Source organism: Sciurus vulgaris (assembly GCF_902686455.1).
Source record: "Sciurus vulgaris genome assembly, chromosome: 7".
NCBI lineage: Eukaryota > Metazoa > Chordata > Mammalia > Rodentia > Sciuridae > Sciurus > Sciurus vulgaris.
This window is the reverse complement of record NC_136467.1, coordinates 126,711,021-126,735,587: the sequence shown is the minus strand read 5'-3', so window position 1 is coordinate 126,735,587 and position 24,567 is coordinate 126,711,021. Positions and strand designations below refer to the sequence as shown.

Here is a 24,567-nt window from a genome sequence, read left to right as displayed (position 1 = left end):
AGAGGCAAAGAAGATAGAGTCAGCTGGCAACTCTTCACAGTTTACTCAAAACCCTGGTTATCAAACTGTCATCTGTGGAATCCTCAGAGGCGCTCAGATCCTTTCACAGGATCCACAAAGTCAAAACTATTTTTGGAGTATTACTAAGACATTATTTGCATGAAAATAAGACACAGCAAGAAAGGAAGCTATGGTACCAAACATCAACAGTAGTTATTCTATTCTTCACCACCTCTTAGCTACAGAAGAAAAAAGAAGTTTTCACTTAATATCCTGGTTGGAGTATTAAAAATTATTAATCTTACTAAATCACCATTCCAGTGTTCTTATTTTCACAATATCTTATATGATTAAATGGGAAAAACACATAAAACACTTCTATCGGCATTCCAAAGTAGAGTGTTTGGGTCAACAAGATATTTTTTGAGGTGTAGTAGCCCCCTTTTTACAGAATATTATTCCTACTTAAAAGAATGCATGACAAATTATGATTACTTAGACTTAAATATTTGGTCAACATTCTCAAAAATAACCTGAGCATGTCCCTTTAAGATAACCCATTGATAGTATTTTTGCCAGTGATAAAATGCAAGCTCTCAAAAGGCAATTAGAATCTCGGAGAACTTGAATCCACTACCATAAACTTGACAGCTTCTCAAAACTTAATACATTTTACTGGTGAAATCCGTGGTAATATTAACATGTGATTTTTTTATAATTTGTACTTTAATGTGTCAACACTGGATCACATGCATGCCTTTAAAGAACATGATGCATTATTGGCACAAGGTTTGTTCAATATGTAAGAAACACAAATGTATGGTAAAGCAACAGAATAGGAACTATTCTATGATATTGTTTCATAGACCCTTTAGGAAAATAGTACTTGAGTCATTTCAGTGCAGTAGCATTGATAAATATCCAGTTATCTAAAACACTATGAAAAATATTTCTCCTACATATTTGTGTGAGGCTGCATTTTTTCTATTTTTCAACCAAAATAACAGGTAAAATGCCAAAGATATGAAAATCTAGCGATTTTCTAAGGAGATAAATACAAAAAGAATTTGCAAAACTGTAAAATGCAAAAAGGTCCATTTGTCTATGTTGTTTTCTTTTGGAAAATAGTTATTTCTCCTTAAAACTATTATATATTAACATGCTATTAGTAATATTCTAAATGAATCACATTTTTTAAAGTGGCTTTAATATGACAAACATTACTAGATATAGTCCACACAAACATAATTATTTGGGGGATCCACACTAATTTCTTAGAGTGTATAGAGATCCTGAAACCAAAAGGTTTGTTAACTACACTTTAGCTCCATGGCCAGGAATCAGGGAGACAATGTGCCAATAGGAGAGGGTCAGGACAGAGGCCCGGATCCCAGGTGTGACTCTATCAGTCTCTAGCCCTAGAAAGGTGTCTGGATAGAGAAGCCAAGTCTTGGGAATTTCCCACCTCCAGAAGTTTTCTTCCCCAAACTCGTGTCAGGTCCCTCTGCCTGGACACTCGTGACGCGGCGCCAGTTCTCCCTCCAATTGCGTGTCGGGTTTCCAGAGAACCCAGTCAGCGTCGCTGCGGTTCCAGGTTATGAAGTCCCCACCGACTGGCGGAGAGTCATATCCTCCAGACCCTGAGAATGGAGGTCTTGGCTCTCCAAACCCTCCTGCTGCTCTCTCGGACCCTGGCCTTAACCGAGACCTGAGTAGGTTTGTGCAGGGTTTAAAGGGAAATGGCCTCTGTTGCGGGAGGAGCAAGGGCACTGCCGGCGGGGCGCTTGACCCGGGGAAATCCTGTCTTGGTTGTGGTTGCACGGAGATCCAGACCTTCCCCACCTCCGCCACCCCTTGTCTTGACCCTCCCATCTCATTCCCTGCCCCCTGGTCGCCTTATTCTTCCTCCCCTTTTTCGGTCTCACGGGTTCCAGCGCCCGCGTCTACGCCCGCCCTTCCCATCCCACTAACCTCGGATCCCCCTGACCAGGGCCGGGAGGAGGGTCTCAGGGGCTGCCCACCTCCAGGTTCCCACTCCCTCCTGTACGTCACTAACGCTGTGTCCCGGCCGGGCCGCGGAGAGGCCTGGTACATCTTTATGGGCTACGTGGACCACACTCCGTTGGTGTGCTTCGGTAGCGACTTGGGGAATCCCAGGGCAAAGCCGCGGATGCCGTGGACCCAGCAGGTGGGACCTGAATATTGGGACCGTAACACACGGATCGTCAAGCGCAGTGCACAGACTTTCCGAGTGATTCTGAACGACCTGCTGGGCTACTGCAATCAGAGCGACGCCAGTGAGTGCCCTGGGACCAGAGCGAAGGACGCCAGACACCTTTCTTGGCCCCATTCTCCATGGATGGGTCCGAGTGACCCAGCTTCACCCTAAGGCCGCGGGACTCGCAGGTCACCTAGACCGGCGGAAAGCCCCAGAGATTCACTCTGGCTGGGTTTTCGATTTCAGTGGGAAAAGACTCTGACCAGTCACTTTCCGTCAGTCTCATTCGGGGCAAGTCCATGGGGCGGGACCGACAGAGTGGCGGTGACAGGGTCTCATACCTACCAGACTATCTGTGGCTGCATCATGCGGCCGAACCCGCGCCTCCTCTGCGGGTACACTCAGGGCGCCTAGAACTACGTTGCATTCAAGAAGGACCTGCGCTCCTGGACAGCCGCGGTCACCGTGGTCCAGATTACCCAGCGCAAGTGGGAGGCTTCGGGTGAGGGCCTAAATGGAGGAGGAGTGCATAGAGTAGCTTGGCAGATATCTGGAGTACCAGATACCAGGTACCAGGGGCTGAGGGTATCTTCCGGATCTCCTGCAGATCTCCCTGCCCACCTCCCAGAAGGAGAGGAAAATTGGGCTAAAATATCCCTCTCCCCTGAATCCAGAGAGGATCGAGTTCCCCTGAGTTTTTGAATACTGTACTAAAGACCCACACTACTCTCAGGACTTAAGGATCCAGTTGTTACTATCTAGGGATGCTGGATTTGATGTCTCTGTTCAGCAAAGAATTGAACAGAACACAAGGCTGAGGAGATAGTTCAGTCGGTAGAGTGCTTGCTTTGTAAGTACAGGACCCTGGGCTCCATACCCAGCACGGGGTGGTGGAGGGGGGGGAACAAAAAGAACAGAGATAGCAAGCTGCAGGTTTATTGCAAAACGCCAACAGAGAGAAGGGACCCCAGAGCTGGGAGTCCGGTGGGGAGTTTTAGCCTGCTCTTTTTATGTTCTCTGAAATGTCCTCCTTTCCTTAACTTCTTCCCTGTCCATGCTCTCCACACTGTTATTGATTGGCGCCTCCTCTGTCCACGTCTGTTTTAGTTTTACTATTTGAGCCCTCACTTTTTTGAACTTGTGTTCGAAAGCTTCTGTGGGATTGGGTCGCCTGCTTGTGTCCACTTTCCTCAACTAGGAAGTTGACCTCATCAGAAGACCCTCTCCAAGCTCCCTTCCTTTAGTCCTGCCCCAGACCTCCTCACTTGCCCTCTAGCTCTGGCTGCCTAAGCCCTTCTACATCTCCCTCACAGTCTCTCCTGAGTTGAACAGTCCCTGAAATAACTGACCAGCTGTCCCCTTTGACTCTGGCAGCAGCCTTAGGCATCACAAGGAGACTTTCTCTTATACTTTGTTCTCTGCCACAAACCTGTTTCTTTGGAGGTCCGACTCCTGTTTTTTGAAGTCTCTGGGACTTCACTCAGGTCAAAATGTTAAGTCCCTCCCACAGACCTAGCACCTCATTCTGGGCTGTCTGGCCCTATTCTAGAACTTTCCAAAGAATAGGAATACTGTCCCAGATACCTGAGAATTGGCTAGTGGCTGGGTTTTACACTCTCTTCCCCACCTCAATTGTAACATCAGTTATAAGGATGATCATAAGAATGTTTCTTCAGTAGTCCAAGGAAGATAATGCAAAAAGTTTTAATTTCCTGATATTTCTACAGTGCCCCCAAAGACACCTGTGACCTACCACCCCATTTCTGACAACGAGGTCACCCTGAGGTGCTGGGCCCTTGGCTTCTATCCTAAGGAGATCACCCTGACCTGGCAGCAGGATGGGGATGACCAGACCCAGGACATGGAACTTATGGAGACCAGGCCTGCAGGGGATGGAAATTTCCAGAAGTGGGCAGCTGTGGTTATGCTTTCTGGAGAGAAGCAGAGATATACATGATATGTGCACCATGAGGGGCTGCCTGAGTCCCTCACCTGAGATGGGGTAAGGAGGGGAGTAAGGGCACAGAGCATGTTTGGGGGAAAGCAGGAGCTATTCTGGAGACCCTCAGCAGGATCCAGGATGAAATCTATGCATCGGGGCATGAGTAGATCAATTTTCCCGTGCTACAGTGAAATACCTGAAGATGGGTACTTAAAGTAGTTTAGTATCTCACAGTTCTGGAGGTTCACAGGCATGGCACCAGCATCATTTGGGTTCTGGTGAGGACCTCATAGCAGATGGCATCAGAATGGTAGGAGTTAGTACAAGAGAGAGAAATCACACGGCAAGCCTAGAAGCCATAGAGAGGAGGTTCTTTTATAGTAATTTGTTCTCTAGAGAACTAGGGGTCCCATGAGAGCAGACCCTCAATGACTTAAGGACCTCCTGCTAGACACTACCTCTTAAAGGTCCCACCATCAGAACACTGCCACATTGGGAACCACACTTCCAGTGAACCCAGGAGGACAAACAATATCCAAACCATAATAGGGCCCCCTCACCTTTCCTTCCTTTCCCAGAGCAGTCTTCCCAATCCACCATCCCTACCATGGGAATCATCACTGGCCTGGTTCTCCTTGGAGCTATGGTCATTGGAGCTGTGATCACTGTTATGATGTGGAAGAAAAAGAACGCAGAGTTCTTGTCCCATGGGGGGATTTCAAACATAGGTAGAAGTGTGCCCTGCATCGTTAACGGGAAGTACCATCCACACGCATGTGCTTAGCCAGCATGGGGCCTTGTTTGCCTGGAGCCTCTTTTTCAAAGCATATGAACATGAAGGAAAAATTTATCACCCTGATGATCATGACGAGAACCTGATTCCCAGCAGTAGCAGGTAACAGGGGAATGTCCCTGCTGAGGTACCTTCTGGGAAAACAATTTCTTTGTCCCTTTACCTCTTCTTTCCTCATGGCTCTTGATCCTGCCCTGGGTCTGAAGTCATAGTTCTGGAAATTTCCCAAGGGTTCAGGATTTGCTAATTCCTTTGGAACCTCATGACCCATCATCAACCCTGGCCTCTCACAGGTGAAGAAGGAGGCAGCTACATTCAGTCTGCCTGTAAGTATGCAGAAAATTGGTCTCTGAGGCCTTTGGGGGTAATGTAGACAGGAGCCCATAGGGGAGATCACCCAACCCCATAATTCCTCCTTTAGCCAGAACTCCAATGGGCTCTGGCCATATCCTCTTTTTGCTCTGCCCCAGGCAGTGACAGTTCCCAGGTCTCTGATGTATCTCTCATGGCTTATAAAGGTGAGACCATGGAGGGCCTAAAGTGGGAGAGGGGGTAGGGCAAGGGGAGACTCCTAGTTTATGGGGATTCCTTGGATTTGGACATTTTGAGTATATGGTGTGCTGTTCAGAGTGTCACCACTTACAGTGAATGATCTGCATTTGTTTTTGAAGATAATCAGCTTACAAGAGGAAAGGTTGTTTGGCTACCAGTTTTGGAGATTTCAGTCCATGATCAACTGTCCCCATTGCTTTTGAACCTTTGGCAAAGCAGCCTGTCATGGTGGCAGCACCTAGTAGAGGAACAAAACAGAGAAGAGACCATGGCCACACATCCCCTTTGAGGGCACACCCCAGTAACTGAAACCTCCCACTAGGCTCCACCTCTTACTGTTCCCACCATCTTCCAATAGCACCACATGTTGGGAACCAGGCTTTCAGCATGAACTTTTGAAGGATATTTCAGATCCAAAATATCGTGTTACCCTTACAAGATTCAGGCAGCTCCTGCACACAGGAAATTTGTGATGTCAAAAGGTGAATTTTCAGGCTTATACAGTTCTTGCCCTCTTTCTAGAAGTGTTCCTTGGATTGTACTTCCCATTCACTCCCCAATCTTTTTAAATGAACCAGATTTGGGGATTAGCAAAAAAGAAGGGTTTCATAATTTCCCATCATAGATAGACTCCTGTTAGGTTTTTGTCTTCTCTAATCATCTGTCCCTTTTCCCTGCCCTTAGTTCTAGTAAACCTAGTGATTGCTCCAATCCAAACTTGTGGATTTATAAAGCAGAATCTAATTTAGATTTTTATTTGCTTGAAATATAGAGCCTATGACTTCTTTACTGAAGAGACAAATGTATTCATGTGGTGTGAAGTGCAGGGTGTGGGAAGTAGAGTGGGGAAAGAGGGCAGTCCTGATATTCAGCTGCAAGGAAAAAGCTAGGCTTCATACAGATGTTAGAATTAGCATACAATGACATTAAGACAAGTTTTTGTAAATGCATTCCATATATCCAAGCAGTTACATAAGACACATAAAAGATCACAATCAAAATTCCAAAGATGGAAGCATCTGAGACATCAAATACACTGGATGTGAGGTGGGATTCATGGTAGACTGTACTGAAGAATAAAAGATGAGTGATCTTGGAAACAAAGAAATAGAAACTTTCCAAAATTTTCATAAAGCAATTCTTACAATATATTGTTGGGTTTATGACATATTCAGATATGATGTTTAAAAAAACAGCACAACAAAGAAAGAAGAAGAAATACAGCTATAGAGAATAGCATCTTCATATCTCACTGAAAATAAGAATGAATTCTGAAGTAGTTTCTGATAGGACAAACTGTATGGAGTAAGTCCTAGAGCAACCATGAAGAAAACCACAATGAAAAAGAATTAGAATTAACATATTACAGTAGAAAATATTCACTTGACACATGCAGAATCAGTAAAGGAAAAAAAGGGGGAGAAAAGACATGAGACATATAGAACACAAGTTAAATTACAGACAAACTTCATTAACATTAAATGGAAATGGAATAAAAGGCAGAGATTGTCACATTGGATAAATGAGGTTAAACTACACACTGTCTACAGTAGACACACTTAAGATTCAAAGGTACACATAGACTAAAAAAATGGAAAAGTAATGGGTATGGTGGTACATACTTGTAATCCCAGCAACTCTGGAGGTAGAGGCAGGAGTTTGAGGTCATCCTCAGCAACTTATGGAGACCCTGTCTCAAAATAAAATTTAAAAAGGGGTTGGAAATATAGCCCAGTGGTAAATCACCCCTGAGTTCAACCCCCAATACTAAAGGGGGGGGGGGAAGGTGAAAAAATAGATATATTAAGAGCAACCATAAGAAATCTAGGGCTGCATAAGTATGTATACTCTGTGTTCACAGAATGATAAAAATACCTAAAAATGCCTTTCTCTGAATATATTTTTATCATTAAGGGACAAATGACTATAAATGTATAAATATCTAATTACAGAAAATAGATGAAGCATAAATTAGAAGATATAAAAAGGAAATGGGCATAGTCACAATTATATTTGGTGATCAATACTTCTCTCTCATTAACAGAACAAGTAAAAATCAATAATAAGTTCATAGAATACTGAAATCCTGCTGTAGGCTGATTTAACCTGACATTTTTTTAAGTACCACATACAAGATTAGCATAGACATTCTCCTAAGTGTATATGGAACGTTCTCCAAAACAAACCATTTCCTGACTTTAAAACAAGCCTCAGTAAATTTAAAGAAACTGAATTTACAGAGTATATTCTCTATCCACAATTAAGGACTCATATATCTGGAAAGTTCTCAAATATTTGGAAATTAATCAGTGTACTTCTAAAACACCCATTAATTAAAGAAGAAATTACAAGAGAAATCAGAATTTTTAACTTAATAAAATGTAATCCAAGCGCCTGGGGTTGTAGCTCAGTGGTGGAGCACATGCCTAGCACATGTGAGGCACTGGATTCGATCCTCAGCACCACATAAAAATAAATAAATAAAATAAAGGTATTATGTACAAGTAAAAAATATTTTTTAAAAAATGTAATCCAGGGTTGGGGTTGTAGTTTAGTGGTAGAGCACTTGCCTAGCAGGTGTGAGACACTGGGTTTGATTCTTAGCACCACATTAAAAAAAATAAATAAACGAATAAAATAAAGGTCTAAAAAATGTAATCCAAATGTGAGAGATGCAACAGAAGTGGTGTTTTGAGGGAAATTTATATAAATAATAATGAAACTCTAATAAAGAAGTTATGCCAAGAAGTCAATTTGATAATGATACAAAATGAATAAATACTTTTAAAGGCACAACTGGACAAAGTGAATCAAGATAAAATAAGAAATGTGAACCCACAAATGCAAATTTAACAAATTAAATTCATAATTCAAATATTCCAGGAGGCCAGGCACAATGGAATAATCCCAGCTACTTGGAAGGCTAAGCCAGGAGGATTGCAAGTTTGAGGCCAGCCTCAGCAACTCAGCATGACCCTAAGTAACTTGGCAGTACCCTGCCTCAAAATAAAAAATAAAAAGAACTGGGGATGTCACTCAGTGGTTAAGCGACCCTAGGTTCAATTTCCAGTATCAAATATATATAATATATGTACACATATATGTATATTTATTTATGTGTATATACATATGGATATCTATATTGTGTGTGTGTGTGTGTGTGTGTGTGTGTACACACACATGCATCCATACCAGTGTCTAGGGACATAGTCCTGAGGTAGAATGTTTGCCTAACATGTGAAAAGCCCTTAGTTCAATCCAGCACACACACAAACACACACAAAATGAACAAACAACAAACAAACAAAAACATAATGTAAAAATATTTCACAAAGAAAATTCCAGGCTCAGATGGCTCACTGGTAAATTCAATCATTGCACTAAGAATAAACACGAATTTTATACAAACTCCTCAAGAAAAGAGAGGAGAAAAAAGAGTTCCCAAATAATTGGATGAGGCTAATATCACATTGATAGAAAACCAGATAAGTAGATCAAAAGGAAACTTCATCTGCCAATCTCTGGTAGAAGTGCAGATCCTCCAAGTCATCAATCTGTTCTACCAACAAGTAAAAAGCTAAATAAACTGGAATCAACAACTCTTCCTAGACAAGAAAGGTCACAGGGGAAATGGCTATCCCCAGAATTAGAAAAACAGACAGATAGACAGAATCACAAATCACCAGCACAGAAAACTGGAGAGAATCAGTGACAGATATGGCTACAAAAACCTGAACTGTAATTGACAAATTGCTGGAGACTTCATTTAGAGACTATGAGACATAAATGCTACAGGGGAGGACTGGGGATGTAGCTCAGTGGTACAGCACTTCCCTAACGTTCATGAGGCCCCAGATTCAATCCCCAGCACAGAAAAAATAAATAAAGCAAGAACTTGGGGGGAATCGCAAAGTTTTGTGAATTTTACCTGTAGGAGTTTTATCAGGTTCTCATAGTGAAGACAGGGAGAAAAATATCCTCCATCTTCCTTTTACTAAAGGAGAAACACTAGGTAGGTAGATAGGCAGACAGGTTTTTTGTTGTTGTTGTTTTTACTGAGACATTTTTTTTTAATTGTACATTTTTATGGCTACAATATAATAGTTTGACACATATATGTACATTGTACAATGATTGCTATTGTTTAAATATTAGGTGTCCCCCCCCACCCCGCCCAAAAGCTCCTGTGTGAGGCAATGCAAGGAAGTTTAGTAGTGAAATGATTGTGTTACAAGAACACTAACCTAATGGGTGAATTAATCTCCTGGTAGAGATTACCTGAGTGATAACAGTAGGTAGATGGAGTTTTAGCTGGAGGAGATGGGTCATTGGGGGTGTGACTTGGGGTATATATTTTGTATTTGCTGAGTGGAGAGCTCCCTCTCTGCTTTCTGTGGCCACATCCTCAGCTGCTTTCCTCTCCACATACTTCCACCAGGTGTTTTGTCACTCTTTGGGCCCAGAGCAACAGAGTTAGCCATTTATGGACTGAGGACTCTGAAACCATGAGCCCCCAAATGAACTTTTCCTCCTTTAATTGTTCTTGTCAGGTTTTTTTGGTCACCGCAGCAAAAAAAAGCTGACTAAAACAATGATAATATCAGCACTTTGCTCAAACATTCATCACTTCTATGTGTTGAGGACTTTTGTACTCTTCTAGTTATTTTGAAATATGCCAGTATTTATAATCAATAGTTAACTTACTGTGCTGTAGAAAACCATGATGAACTCCTATCGAACCATGTTTTGGTGTCCCTTATGTAAGGTCTTTCCACTTCCCTTCACCTCTGCCCATTCCAGTCACTGGTGACTACTACTCCATTTTGTTCTTCCATGCTATCTACATTTTAGTTTCCATAAAGGAGTGAGAAAAAAATGAGTATTTTGAAATATGACAGAATATTCTGTTCTCATTAATAAGGGCTATTCTCAAGAGATACCACTTATCAGAGTCTGGTAATGGTAACCAATCTGGAGGAAAGAAAAATACCCAGCTCCAACCAGCCCCAGCCATCCATGAGCTAAAAAGAAGTAACCATCTTGGAGACCAAAGGGGATAAAAAAAAAAAAGAAAAGAATAATCTAATATCTGGTGAATGTTAAAGCCCAGGGGCAGGGCACAGGCTCAAAAAAGACTCAACACTGGGCTGGGGATGTAGCTCAGTTGGTAGAATGCTTGCCTCACATGCACAAGGCCCTGGGTTCAATCCCCAGCACCACCAAAAGAGAGAGAGAGAGAGACTCAACACAAATCATAGGATTATAGAAGTTTCCCCTTCCTACCCACTGCCATATTATAAAACCACATCACTAAAGCCTATTTACCAGAGTTCAGACAAAGCACCAGAACAAGACTGAGATATGGCAGAGTCTGATGAAATATCAGACTATAATTTTAAAACAACTGTGATTGTTTTAAAACAATAGTATGCTAAGGGTTCTAATGGAAAATACAGACAGCATGTAAAACCAGGTAGATAATGTAAGCACAGATATGGAGATTCTATGAAATAATTTGTTAAATTCTAGAGATAAAACACACTGTAGCAAAAAAAATGTCTTTGACAGGCTCATTACTGGACTGAACACAGCTGAGGAAAGAATTTGTGAACTTCTGGGTATGTTAATAGAATTGTCATAATCTGAAAAGAGAAAAATGAGTGAAAAAAAGGAACTAAATACAAAAACTGTAACATATCTGTAAGGGCAATACTAGAAAGAGAAGAAAAAGAATAAAGAAGAAGCAATATCTGGAGCAATGATGACTGAGAATACCACCCCCCAATTAATATCTGACACCAAACCACAGAACCATAAAGCACACAGAACACCAAGCAACATAAAGGCCCCCAAAACCTATACCTAAGCATGTCATATTCAAACTATAGAAAACCAAACATAGAGAACCCTATTGAAAGAAGCAAGAAGAATAAACACCTCGACAATAGAAGAACAAAGATTATAAATGACCCCTGTCAGACATTCTGTCCAAAATATCCTATTTACTAGAAATTCTATTTAAATACAAAGGCACAGGTAGCTTAAAAGTGTATAGATGGAGAAAGTTATACCATGCTAACATTGATCAAAAGAAAGCTGAAGTAGCTGTATCACTTTCACACAGGAAATACTTCAAAGCAAAGAAAATTATCTGAGATAAACAAGGGGCAGTGCTTGATGTTAAAGGGATTAACTCTCCAAGACAATGTAACAATCCTTACTGGATATGCATGTAAGTGCAGAGTATCAGAATACACCAGGCAAAACCTGATACAACCAAGGAGAAATAGATGAATCACTACTGGAGACTTCAACACCCCTCTGCAGAAAAGGACAAATCCAGAAGGCAGAAAGGCAGAAAGGACATAGTTGTCCTTTCAATGGCACCATCAAATATGTTGATATAATTAACATGCATACATTACTTTATGCAATAACTGAGAATACACATTCTTCTCAGGTTCCCATGGAACATTCACCAAGACAGACCATTTTCAGGGACATAAAGCACACCTCAACAAATTGACTATAAATCATACATTTTCAAAAGACTATAAATCATACATTTTCTCTCAGTCCATCAGGAAATTAAAGCAGAAATCAATAGCAGAAAATTAAGCACAAAATCTCAAAATACTTATGAGATTAAATAATGCACTCCTCAATAAAACATGGATCGGCGCGGCGACAGGCGGGAGCTGAGTGCTCTGCGTGCACGGGTGGAGAAGCAGCGGCACCGGTGCGACAGCGCGAGACACCCGGACCGCTCCAGAGAGCCGGGGCCACGCTGGACTTCCGCAGCGTCAGTCATCCCTTCAGCTCTCTTTCCTAAGCGAAGACCAGCTTGTGGTGTGGGGTGGCCGGGAATCTGGGGCCGCAAAAAACGACCGGTGTTGATAGCAGGCAGGGAAAAGTAGTGAGATGGAACTGGGAGAAGGACACTGCGACATTTTGAACGGTTGAAGAGATTGAACCAGGTCATCTTTCCAGGCAGCTTCAAGGACAAGTTCTACAGGGATGTGCTGGAGGTTGGGGAGCTAGCGAAACTTGCCTATTTCAATGATATTGCTGTAGGTGCGGTATGCTGCAGGGTGGATCATTCGCAGAATCAAAAGAGACTTTATCCTAACACCAGGATGTCTTTCTGAAGGCTAGGAACAGGAAATAAAATATTAAATCATATCTTAAACATCTGCAGAAAAGAGGAACTTTTGACATCTATCTGCACATCCAGATCAGTAATGATTCAGAAATTGACTTCTATGGACATTTTTGCTTTGAGATTATTGAGACAGAAGAGCTCTTATAAGAGGATAGAACCTGTAGTTGCTCATGTGCTTCAGAAAAACCTCAAAGTGTCTTCTGGTCAGAATGCAGATGCGCAGAAAACAGAAAACTTAAATTACAAATGAATTTTCGTGCACTTGCTTGTTGCCAAATAAAAGAGATCCATTGATGCCCTGCCCACACCCCTTTCCTAAGGCTTTCCTTCCTTCTTGTTCCTGTTTTTTTCTCTTTTCGTTCCTTTAGAAGTTTTAATACTTTCAAAGACTTTTTTTAAATAATCACATTTGGTTTGTTTTAGTTCTCTTATTTTTGTGAGGTGGTTGGATTGAAGGAAGGAGACAACAGTTCTGTTCAGTTTCACAGTTAAAATGTATGGTCCCAAAAATTTGGGTGTCAGATGATGTCAATTTTTTTTTTCTTTTCCTAATGTCCTGCTTTCACACTGAAGGGCAGAGCTTACAACTATTGTTTACTTCTGAAGACAAAAAGAAACAGCAGCAATATCCTGTTTTCTGATTCATAGACAAGTTTAGTATGTTCGTGGTACTTTGGGTTTTCAAAAACTATTTTGTGGAATGCTAATCCCTCCTAACACAAGTATGTCTTACTAAGCACTCCCTCAGGAGTTAGACCATTGTTATCCTTTTAAGAAATACCGAATTTATTTAGATTTTTAAAACTTTTTTTTTTTCTCTTCTTGCTGATGGATGAGGCAGTTTGGGTAGGAAGTGTTATACTTTGGCCTGAAAGAATTTGCATTAAATTGCTTTTTTTCCTAATGAGTGTGCAGGTTTTTAGAAGTTTTGTTTGTTCTACTATTGACTTTTTATTATACTTTTAGAGTATGGGTTGGTGAGATTTTTTTTTTTTTTAATATCCCAAACTAGAGATATGGCCTTTAATTGACCTAAAGAAATGTGTTGTGATTTTTTTCTCCTATCCTATCCTTTTCCTTTGGTAAGCCCAATAATAGTCTAAACTTAAAGATGGAGTTGATGGGCTGGGGTTGTAGCTCAGTGGCAGAGTGCTTGCCTTGCATGTGCAAGGCACTGGGTTTGATCCTCAGCACCACATAAAAATAAATAAATTTTTAAAAGGTATTAAAAAATAGAGTTGAAGTCCTTATAGGTCAGAACCCCTAATCAACCTAAAGTAAGCGTTTTTCTTTTGGACATATTAAAAAATATCTAAAAGGAAATTTAGATGGGCTTATGGTACAATAAATGCATTTAATATCAACTAATGCAGGCTGTTAATTAAAAGTATGTCCATTGAACATTTGACTGTACAGGAAAAAATATCTAGACAGTATATTTGAGAATAACACAGTTATGTTATTGCTTATCTGTTGCAGAACATCTCAGATTTTCTTATACTCTGTGCCTTCAATATTGAGTTTAAGGATTTGGGATAAGAGGAATTGTTAAAAACAAATTGCTTCTAGGAAAGGTAGAAGCAAAAAGTGTTAATTATGCAAATATCACTGTGACTTCTACTAACAAGACTGGTTTTTGTCTGATTGTTTTCTGGCATGTAGGGAATGGCTTTAACAGGTTGATAATAAGATAAGTGACATATGAAATATTCCTGTTTTCAAAATTCGGCTTAAAGTACATCAAGGACCTAGGTATTAGATCAGAAACTACACACATACCAGAAGAAAAAGTAGGCCCAACACTCCTACATACTGGCTCCTTAATAAGACTTAAGTCTTACTCCTTAATAAGTACATACTGACTTCCTTAATAAGACTCCTAAAGCTCAAGAAGTAAAATCAAGAATCAATAAATGGGATGGCATCAAACTAAAAAGCTTCTTCATAGCAAAGGAAAAAAATTAGTGTGAAGAGAGAGCCTACAGAATGGGAGAAAACCTTTGCCACCTGCACCTCAGATAAAGCATTACTTTCCAGGATATAAAAAGAACTCAAAAAACCTAACATGAAAAATAAATAAATAACTCAATAAACAAATGGGCAAAGGAACTGACACTTAACAGAATAAATGTGAATGGCTGACAAATATATGAAAAAATATTCACTTCTTTAGCTATTAGAGAAATGCAAATTAAACTACACTGAGATTCTATCTCACTCAAGTCAGAATGGCAATTATCAGGAATACAAGCAACAAGAAATGTTGGCAAGGATGTGGGGGAAAAGGTACACTTATATATTGCTAGTGGGACTGCAAGTTGATGCACCATTCTGGAAAGCAGTGTGGAGATTCCTCAGAAAACTTGGAATGGAATCACTATCTAACCCAGTATCCCACTCCTCTGTATATATGCAAAGGATTTTAAATCAGCATACTACAGTGATACAGCCACATCAATGTTCACAGCAGTTCAATTCACAATAGCTAAGCTGTGGAATGAACTTGGCCTTCAGTAGATAAATGGATACAGAAAATGTGGGATATATACACAATGGAGTATTACTCAGTCATAAAGAAGAATGACTTTACGACTTTTGCCAGTAAATGGATGGAACTGGAGACTCTCATACTAAGTAAAGTAAGTCAGTCCCAAAAAAAACCAAAGGTCAAATGTTTTCTTTGATATATGGAAGTTAATCCAAAATAAGGAGGCAGGTGAGGAAAAGGGAAGGAAAGGGGAAGGGAAGAACAGACAACGACAAAAAATGGTGGAGCCCTAAACCAATAATACTGGTGCTTTATAAGAGTAGGGAAAAAAAATCTTTCTCTCTCTCCCTTTTTTCCCCCTCCTTCCATTAACATAAGACCAGACAAGAACATAGTGAGAGGTTGTCCATTTGCTGCTGAGGAAGAAAGCCCTCACCAGAAAGCAAAATAGCCAGAACTTTGATCTTGGACTTTCCATTCTCCAGAACTCTGAAAAAATACTTTTTGTTGTTTAAGCTACACAGTCTGTGGTCTTTTGTTATAGCAACCTAGGCAAAATAAGATGGATTTTGGAACCAGGGTGGAATGTTATCTTACCACGTGCCAAAAATTGTAGAAGAGACTTTGGAACTGGGTTGAGGCTGGAAGAATTTGAGGTGCATACTAGAAAAGTTGAGATTGGCTCCAAAGAGTTTTTGGTAGTAATATAGATGTTTAAGACAGTTCTGGTGAAGGTCCAAGAAGACAAGAGGAAAGCTATAGGCAAAGCCTCTATCATCATATATCATCATGAACAAAATCTATTTAAAAATGGACATTAAAGGCCATTGTGATGGGGTCTCAGACGGATACGTGGAATATTTTATTATAACTGGAGGGGAAGGGATTCTTACAATAAATTCTGAAGCCAAGAAAAAAGGGTACACCAAGAAGCAAATCATCCTGCACCTTCATCTGGGACTGTGAACTTCCGGAAGTATGAGAAAATGAATTTTTGTTGTTTAAACCACCCACTCTACAGTTTTGTTAAGGCACCCTGGAGAAGTTAATCGGTGTCGCCGCGGCTCCAGGTTACAAAGCCCCCAACTGGGCCATGAAGCCCCGAACCTTGGCCTGGTCAGGTGAGTCAGGAGGGAAATGGCCTCTTCTGGGGAACAACGAAGGGACTGCCCCGCGGGGGGAGAGGGACCGCGTCTCAGCCACCTCCGGCCCAGACCTCTGCTTTACCTTGTCCACTGGTTGTTCTGACCCCCGGCCCCGCTCCTTTCTCCCATCTGAGTCTCGCCCCGCACCGCTGCCTCCTCCCCTCCCCTATACATCAACCTGGGACTGGGGTCCCGCTGCAGGAGGACGGTCGTGACAACCTCCCACTCCCTGAGTTATTTCGGCACAGCCATGACCCAGTCGGGTCACGGGGAGCCGGGTTTCATCGCCCTCCGCTGCGTGGCTCGCACGCAGTTCGTGCTCTGACAGTGACCCCGAGAGTCCCAGAGAGGTGCCGCGGGCGCGGTGGATGGCGCAGAAGAGTCAGAGTATTGGGACCTGCAGACCCGATCGCCAAGCCAACGCCCATATTTTGTGGGTGAATTTGCGAGCCCTTCTCAGCTACTAGAATCGGAGTGAGGCTGGTGAGTGATCCCGGACCCAGATCACGAGTCACAACCTGCCCTCATCCTCGGTTGACTGGCTTGGGTCTCCCCAGTCCTAGGATCCGACCCAACGTTGCGGGATTTGTTTGGATTTCCAGTAAGTTTGGCGCGAAAGGCTCTAACCAGTCACGGCCCGTCGTTCTCTCAGGGGGCGGGGCTAAGTGTATGGGACCCAGCAACCACAGCGCAGCACGTTGCTAGGTTCTGGCCAGGGTTCCACACCATCCAGTCCACGCTTGGCTGCTACATGGGGCGTGATTGGCGCTTCCTCAGCAGGTACTTACAAGACTGCCTACGATGAAACCGATCATATCTCCTTAAACTAGGATCTGTGCTCCTGGACGGCAGCCAAGGTGGCTCTGATCACCTAGCACAAATGTGAAGCGACTGATGAGGGCCTACCTAGAAGTTACATGTATGGAGTGGCTCCACCTGAAGGACAGGAAGGAGATGCTACAGTGCGCAGGTACTAGGGGCAGCGGGCCACCTCCTAGGTCTCCTTGCTGGCCTCCCACCAGAGTGGACAATGGAACCTATGCTACAATACCGCCCACCCTCTGGTTCAGACTAGATGAGTTCGCCTGGGTTTCCAGATGCTATATCAGAGTGACTCAGGACCCACCTTACAGGAGGATTAAGGGTGGCAGTCTCCCTTTTCTGGATTGAAGGGAAAGACAGTCCCTGAAATAACTGATCAGCAGTTCCCTTTGATTCTGGCAGTAACCTTGGGCATCAAATGTTTTTGGAGCTCTGACTCAAGTTTTTCTGAGTCACTCCACCTTCACCCAGGTCACTGAAAGTCTCTTTGAGACCTGAAGTCCCTTGCCTTAGGTTGACTCAACCCAAATCTTGAACTTTCCAAGGAATAATAGATTATCTCAAAACCTTAAGTCCAGGATGGTGTCTGTGTTTTGTACTCGCTCTCCCACCCCAGGGTGGTCAGGTGAGTACTTGCTTCAGTAGTCAATGGGAAGAAATGCAGTGTCTAAATTTCTGGAGTCTTCTCAGACCCCCCTCAAAGGCACACATGACCCATCACCCCAATTCTGACCATATCACCCTAAGATGTGGGCTCTGAGCTTCTTCCATAAGGAAATCACCCACACCTGGCAGCAGAATGGGGGAGGGCCAGACCATGGAGATTGTAGAGACCAGGCCTGCAGGGGATGGAACCTTCCAGAAGTGGGCAGCTGTGGTGGTGCCTTCTGAAGAGAAGCAGAGATACACATTCCATGTGCAGCATGAGGGTGCCTAAGCCCCCACCCTGAGATGGAGTTTTGAGGGGACGTGAGAAAAGACTCTGTTGTCAGTGAAAGCATGAGCCATTCTGGAGCCCTTTGGCATGGTTTGGGCTGAGAGGTGAGAGTCAGGGTCCTTCATCTTCCCTTCCAATCTCTTCCCAGAGCCACATCCTCAGCCCATCATCTCTTATCATGGGAATTCCTGTTGGCTTGGTTCTTGAAGCAGTGGCCACCAGAGCCGTGATGTGCAGGAAGTTATCGGGTAGGGACAGGGTGTAAGGAGTGGTCTAAATTTTGTCCCATTGGGAGATTTCAATCCCCAGGCTGAAGTTTACCCTGTCTCATTAATGGCAAGTACCAGTCACACACACATGCTTACCCAGCTTGGAGTTCTGTTTGCGAAATACTCTGTAAATGACATGTGAAAAATCGAGGACCTATTTATCACCATGGTGACTGTGGCTGAGGGAACCTGATGCCCAGCAGTTGCAGATCAGATGTGAAGGGCCTGTTGTGGACAGACTTCCAGGACAGCAGTTGGTTCTCTTCTTGAAAATTTCCTTTCCTGATGTTTCTTGATCCTGCCCTCCATCTACAGACAGTTCTATAAACTTCCCTGGGCCCAGAACTAGGGGGTTCCTCTGGGAACTCATGGCCCTGCCTCTTCCTGGCCGCTCACAGGATGTCCTCTCAGGGGTGGAAAGAAAGGGAGCTACACACAGGCTGCCTTTAATTTTACAGGTGGGTGATCCCTGAGGCCCTGTGACAGTACAGACGGGAATCCATGGGGGAGCTCACCCACCCCATAATTCCTCCTTGAGCCATGTGTCCTGTGGGTTGTAACCAGCTCCTGTTTTATTCTACCCTAGGCAAGGGTAATGCTCAGGTCTCTGATATATCTCCCAAGGATTCTATGGTGAGGCACTGGAGGGCCTGAAGTTGAAGAGGGTAGAGCAGCAGGGACATGTTATGGGGCTTTGATTTGAACATATTGAGTATGCATGGTGGGCAGCTCAGAATGTCATCACTTACAGTGACTGATCTGGATTTGTTCATTATTTTCTTATACAGTTTGAGATCCCTGCCTTGCGTGGGGCTCAGTGACATGATTGTTTAACACACACACACACACCACTGTGACTTCAAAAGCTCCTGAAAGCTTCACATTCTGCTCTAGCATGTGAATATACCTATGGGGTCTTGTTCTTATCAGCAAAATGTGAGAAAATGAGAAGCCCCAAACCTCTTCCCCACACTGACCTGTGTTGTCTTTCCCGATCAACTTTTCTTTTCCAGCAGAGACCAGGCAAGATGTCCCCATCCCTGTCTTAATGTTTTATAGCACTGAACTGCAGCTTCTTACTTCCCTATTGAATATAAGAATCTGGACATAAATTTGCCTTCAAAATTCTTAAAACTTGGGAAATGGAATAAACTTGAAAACCTTCCAGAATCCACATTTGTTTTACTGAGTCTACTGTAGGTAGACATAGAAAGCTGTGAGGAGCCCAGTATGTATGGGGCTGTGCCCAGTTGGTGCTTAGCCCACTGTGGATGTGTTCACTTTTCAGCTAAATCATCTTCACTTCTCTGTTACCCTTGTCCATTCAGTAGAATTTTGTCACACCAGGATCTGATCACAGATACCCAACCATTGTCCAGGTATTGTCCTATGTTTAGGACCACAGGCAGTGAGGTTTTGTGTGGCCAGGTCAACAAAGGCTCAGACCCAAGTCTGACTTTCAGCCCCCAACTTTTATGTGCTTATTTCTTAGTTTCTATAGATTATTCTGTAAAATTCTATAGATTTTCTTATTCTTATGTACAAGTCCTGGCCTCACTTCCCCTGGGTGCCCCCCTTCTGACAGTAAGTAGGTGTTTTGTCTGTCCCCACCCACAAGTCTCTGTGGTCTCAAGAAACCAATATTCAGGCCTCCCCAGCTCTTTGCCCTCCTTCCAAGGTTATCTTCCCCAATCTTTTTTAAAGTACCAGATTCTGGAACTACCAGAGAAAAGGAATTTCATAGTTTCTTGTTAGATTCCTCGTGTAATTCTTCTGCTCTATTCTCCTATCCCTCTCCCTTCCCTTAGCTCTAATAATCCTAATGCTGGCTCAAATACAAACACATAGATTTATAAAGCAGTCTAATTTCAATTCTTGATTGGAAAATTGGACCCATAAGTCAAGGATCATCTTTTCTTAAAGAAATGTACTTGTGTGCTGTGGAATGCAGGTCTGGTATGGGAGAAAGGGTGAAAACAGCCCTGATGTCACTGAGAGAACATCATTATGAAAGAATGTTGTACTGCAGCTGTCACAGAACAGCAATGGGTCCAAGGCTCAATTAGTAAAGCAACTAGAAAATGGAGGTACTATACAATGATCACTTGTTTAACCATTACAGGCATAACTCACTTTACTGTGCTTTGCTCTGCCCTTTGCAAATAGAGTGTTTACAAATTGAAGGCTTATGGAAACCCTCTGTCAAACAAGTCTATTTGGGTCATTTTTTTAACAGTATGTGCTCATTTTATGTCTGTCACATTTTGGTAATTTGGCAATATTTCAAACATTTTTATTATCCTACCTCTTATGGTGACCTGTGATCAGTGATCATTGCTGTTACTATTTTGTTTGGGGGTACCACGGACCACCACCATATAAGATGGCAAACTTAATATATGTGTGTGTTCTGACTGCTCCACTGACTCATCATTCTCCCTGTCTTCCTCTCTCAGGCCCTTCCTACTCCCTGGGATACAACAATTAAGCTAAGTGTTCAAGTGAAAGGAAGAGTTGTTAGGTCTCTCATTTTAAATCAAAAGCTAGAAATCATAAAGCTTAGTGAGGAAGATATGTGGAACGATGAGTGAAGCCAAAACCTGGCTGTGAATTATAAAGAAAAGTTCTTGAAGGAATTAAAAGTGCTACTCCAGTGAACACAAATGGTAAGAAAAGTGAAACAGCCTTATTGCTGAGATGGAGAAAGTTTTCATGGTCCAGACAGATGAAATTAGCCAATACATTTCCCTTAGGCCAAAACCTAATACAGAAAAAGGCCCTAATTCTCTTCAATTCTGGAGACTGAAGCAGAACATGGTAGCCCTCACCTGTAATCCCAGTGGCTTGGGAGGCTGAAGTAGGAAGATTACAAGTTTAAAGCCAGCCTCAGCCACTTAACGAGGCCCTAAGCAACTTAGCAAGACCCTGTCTCAAAATAAAAAATAAAATGGGCTGGGGATATGGCACAGAGGTTAAGCACCCCATGGATTCAATCTTTGATACAAAAAAAAAAAAAATCTGATGGCTGAGAGAAGCTGCAGAAATTTGAAGTTATCCAGAAGATCTGACTAAGAAGGTTGATGAAGGAGGCTACACTACACAACAGATCTTCAGTGTAGACAAAACAGCCTTATATTGGAAGATGTCATCTAGAACTTTGATAGCTACACAAGTCAATTCTAGCGTGAATGGATAGGTCAAGTCTCTTGTGAAGGGCTAATGCAACTGGTGATTTTGAAGCCAATGCTTATGTCATTCTGGATATTCTAGGGCCCTTAAGAATTACACCACTTTGCCTGCACTGTATAAATGGAACAAAGCCTGCATGACAGCACATCTGTTTACAACATGGTTTAGTTAATATTTTCAGTTCACTGTTGAGACCTATTTTTAGAAAAGATTCCTTTCAAAGTATTACTGCTCATTAGCAATGTACCTGGTCACCTTAGAGCTGGCGGGGTGGGGTGTATACAATGAGACTTGTTTTTAGGCCTGCTAACTCCATATCCATATTGTAGTCCATGGACCAAGGAGTCATTTTAACTTTCAGTCTTATTAAGTACATTTAATAAAGATAAAGCTGCCATACTGATTCTTCTGATGTACCTGAGTAAAGTAAATTGAAAATTATCTGGAAAGGATTTGCCATACCAGATGTCACTAAGAACACTGGGGGCTAGGGATGTAGCTCAGTTGGTAGAGTGCTGCTTTAGGGCCCTGGGTTCAATCCCCAGCACTACCCCCTACCCCCCGCCAAAAAAAGAACAATGGAGAGTTACAGGAGAAGGTAAAAATAGTAACAGGAGTTTGAAAGAAGTTGATTTTAACCCTGCTAGAAGATTTTGTGGGGTTAAAGACCTAAATGGAGGAAGTAACTGCAGATGTGGCAGAAATGGCAAGAGTTAGAATTAGAAGCAGGACCTGAAGATATGACTGAATTACTGCAGTTTCATGATAAAATCTGAATAGATGAGGAGCTCCTTTTTCCCACCCCACTCTACCCCCAGTACTAGACAATGAACTCAGGGGTGCTTTACCACTGAACTATATCCCCAGCCCATTTTATTTCTTACTTTGAGACAGGGTCCCACTAAGTTGCTTAGGGCCTCACAAAGTTGCTGAGGCTGGCCTCAAACTTGTATTCTTCTGCCTCAGTCTCCCCAGCCACTGGAATTATAGATATGTGCCATTGTGCCAGATTATTTTTTGTTTTAAGAATATTGCTAAGTTGCTAAGGTTAGCCTCTAACTTGTGATACTCCTGTCCCAGTCTACTGTATAGCTGGGATTACAGGTGGGCACCACCAAGCTCAACTAGGAGCTCTTCTCATGAATGAGCAGAGAGTGATCGCTTGAAAGGACATCTAGTCCTGGTGAAGATGTTGTGAATATTGTTGAAATGTCACAAAGAATTTAGAATACTGCATACACTGAGTTGCAAGAACAGACTCCAAATTTGAAAGAAGTTCTATGGGTAAATGCCATCAAATAGCATCACATGCTACAGGAAAATGTTTTATAAAAGAACCAACTGATACAGAAAACTTCATTTTTTTTGTTTTGTTTTTTAATGGCCCCAGAAATACCAATCTTTAGCAACAACCAAACTGGTCAGCAGCCATCAATATCAAGGCAAGACACTCCATCAGAAAAAGATTACAACTCAATGAGAGCTCAGATGATTGTTAGCCATTTTAGCCACAAATTATTTTTTTTAAATTGTGTGGCTTGCTTTAATATAATAGTCTCCTTACCACAGTGGTCTGGAATGGACCCACAGTATCTCCAAAGTATGACTATATTTGATCACTGGCTACATGACACACTATGTTTGCATCTAGTATACATTAGTGAATGAAAAACAGGCTCAAACTCCTTCCTTGTAAAGTATATGTTGTAATAGGAAGAGTAGCTGACACCCTCTAGGCAGATTAAGGACAGTGTTCATTTCATATAGGAGGTAGTAATACTACAGGAATGTGATCCAGAGTGTGGGTATACAGGGACAGGAAAGATGGTTGTTTTACCAGAGCAGTCAGTGTGGGTCTTGTTGAAAAGAACTTTGAAAGATTTAAAGAACCTAAAAGAATTTGTGATGAGGATGTCCAAAGGAAGTTTTTTAGGAAGATCTTTCAATGCAAATGTACTAGGGTAGGATCCTCTCTGTGTTGTTGGGGATAGTAAGGAATCTGGGACATCCTGAGCAAAGTCACTGAGAGGGCAGAAGTATGGCCAGATACTACAGATCTAGGGGATGTTAGAATTCCTCCTCTGAATGAGGCAGATTTGAGTAAAGACAGATGGGGTAAATATTCTCTTTTCCAAGGTTCACTCTGGCAGCTAAGCTGAGGATAGAATGGAAACAAATGCTAGCAAGGCTGTAGGGAAAAGTGTAAGAACACCTGGTGCTGTGCTCCAGGCTGGACATATGGGTCCCTTTACCTGGAGTGTGAGCAATGGGAATAGCAGAAGTGTTTGGATTCTGGATCCACTCTGGAGATGGACTTTACAGAATTTCATAATGGATTAAATTTGGAGTATGAGAAAAAGGGAGTCAAGGAGAACACCCATAGTTATCAGGCTATATAAAGTAAAGAGATGGAGCTGCCAATGGTGAGGAGGGGAACACTCTGGAAGGGGCATATAAGAACAGGGGACAAGGCAGGCACTCAGTGCAGGGGACACAACCTGAGATGTGCATAAGAAATGAAGGTGAAAGCCAGGCACAGTGGTGCATACCTGTATATCCAGTGAGTCTGGAAGCTAAGGCAGGAGGATTCCAAGTTCAAGAACAGCCTGGGAAATAAAGAAAGACCCTGTGCCAAAATAGAAATTAAAAAGGCTTGGGATGTAGCTCATTGGCAAAGTGCCCCTGGATTCAGTTTCCAATACCATTAAAAAAAAAAAAAGTGGGCTGGGGAGATAGCTCAGTTGGTAAAGTGCTTGCCTTACAAGCACAGGGCCCTGGGTTCAATCCCCAGCACCACAAAAAAAAAAAAAAAAAAAAAAAAAAAAAAAAAGCAGGTTGACCGTGGGACGAATGAGTCCAGACAGATTTAGGAAAAATGTATGGGCAGGATAAAGATTGGGAGATGACATCATAGAAATTATATTTAAAGTCTTGAGAACTGATGAGGTCACCAAGGGAGTGATGGTTATAGAAAAGAAAGGGCACAAGGACTAAGCCCTGGAGCCCCGTGTAAGTGATCTAATCAAACCACATTTCAGGAGCAGAATGCA

The 24,567-nt window shown here is 42.3% G+C and overlaps 1 protein-coding gene and 1 pseudogene across 2 annotated transcripts; both read left to right on the top strand.

Moving 5' to 3' along the window:
• On the top strand, window positions 1–24,211 carry LOC306666964 (HLA class I histocompatibility antigen, B alpha chain-like). Its single transcript, XM_079149220.1, has 4 exons — window positions 1–2,377; window positions 2,651–2,787; window positions 3,929–4,099; window positions 17,960–24,211. Exons 1-4 carry the CDS (start codon window positions 1,598–1,600, stop codon window positions 18,057–18,059), a joined length of 1,188 nt encoding a protein of 395 aa, XP_079005346.1. The 5' UTR covers window positions 1–1,597; the 3' UTR covers window positions 18,060–24,211.
• LOC306666965 (N-alpha-acetyltransferase 50-like) lies at window positions 12,177–13,373 on the top strand (annotated as a pseudogene). Its single transcript has 2 exons — window positions 12,177–12,307; window positions 12,443–13,373. The product of its transcript is annotated as an N-alpha-acetyltransferase 50-like (transcript).
• Window positions 24,212–24,567: the final 356 nt, after the last annotated feature.

What these genes read in the sequence shown, in the direction of transcription:
- LOC306666964 (XM_079149220.1), top strand. Translation starts at nt 1,598, where the DNA reads ATGAAGTCCCCACCGACTGGCGGAGAGTCATATCCTCCAGACCCTGAG. An exon ending in TCTGGAGTACCAGATACCAG is followed by an intron (nt 2,788 to 3,928) that starts GTACCAGGGGCT and finishes AAAGTTTTAATT; the next exon opens with TCCTGATATTTCTACAGTGC. An exon ending in ATGGAACTTATGGAGACCAG is followed by an intron (nt 4,100 to 17,959) that starts GCCTGCAGGGGA and finishes TGTAGAGACCAG; the next exon opens with GCCTGCAGGGGATGGAACCT.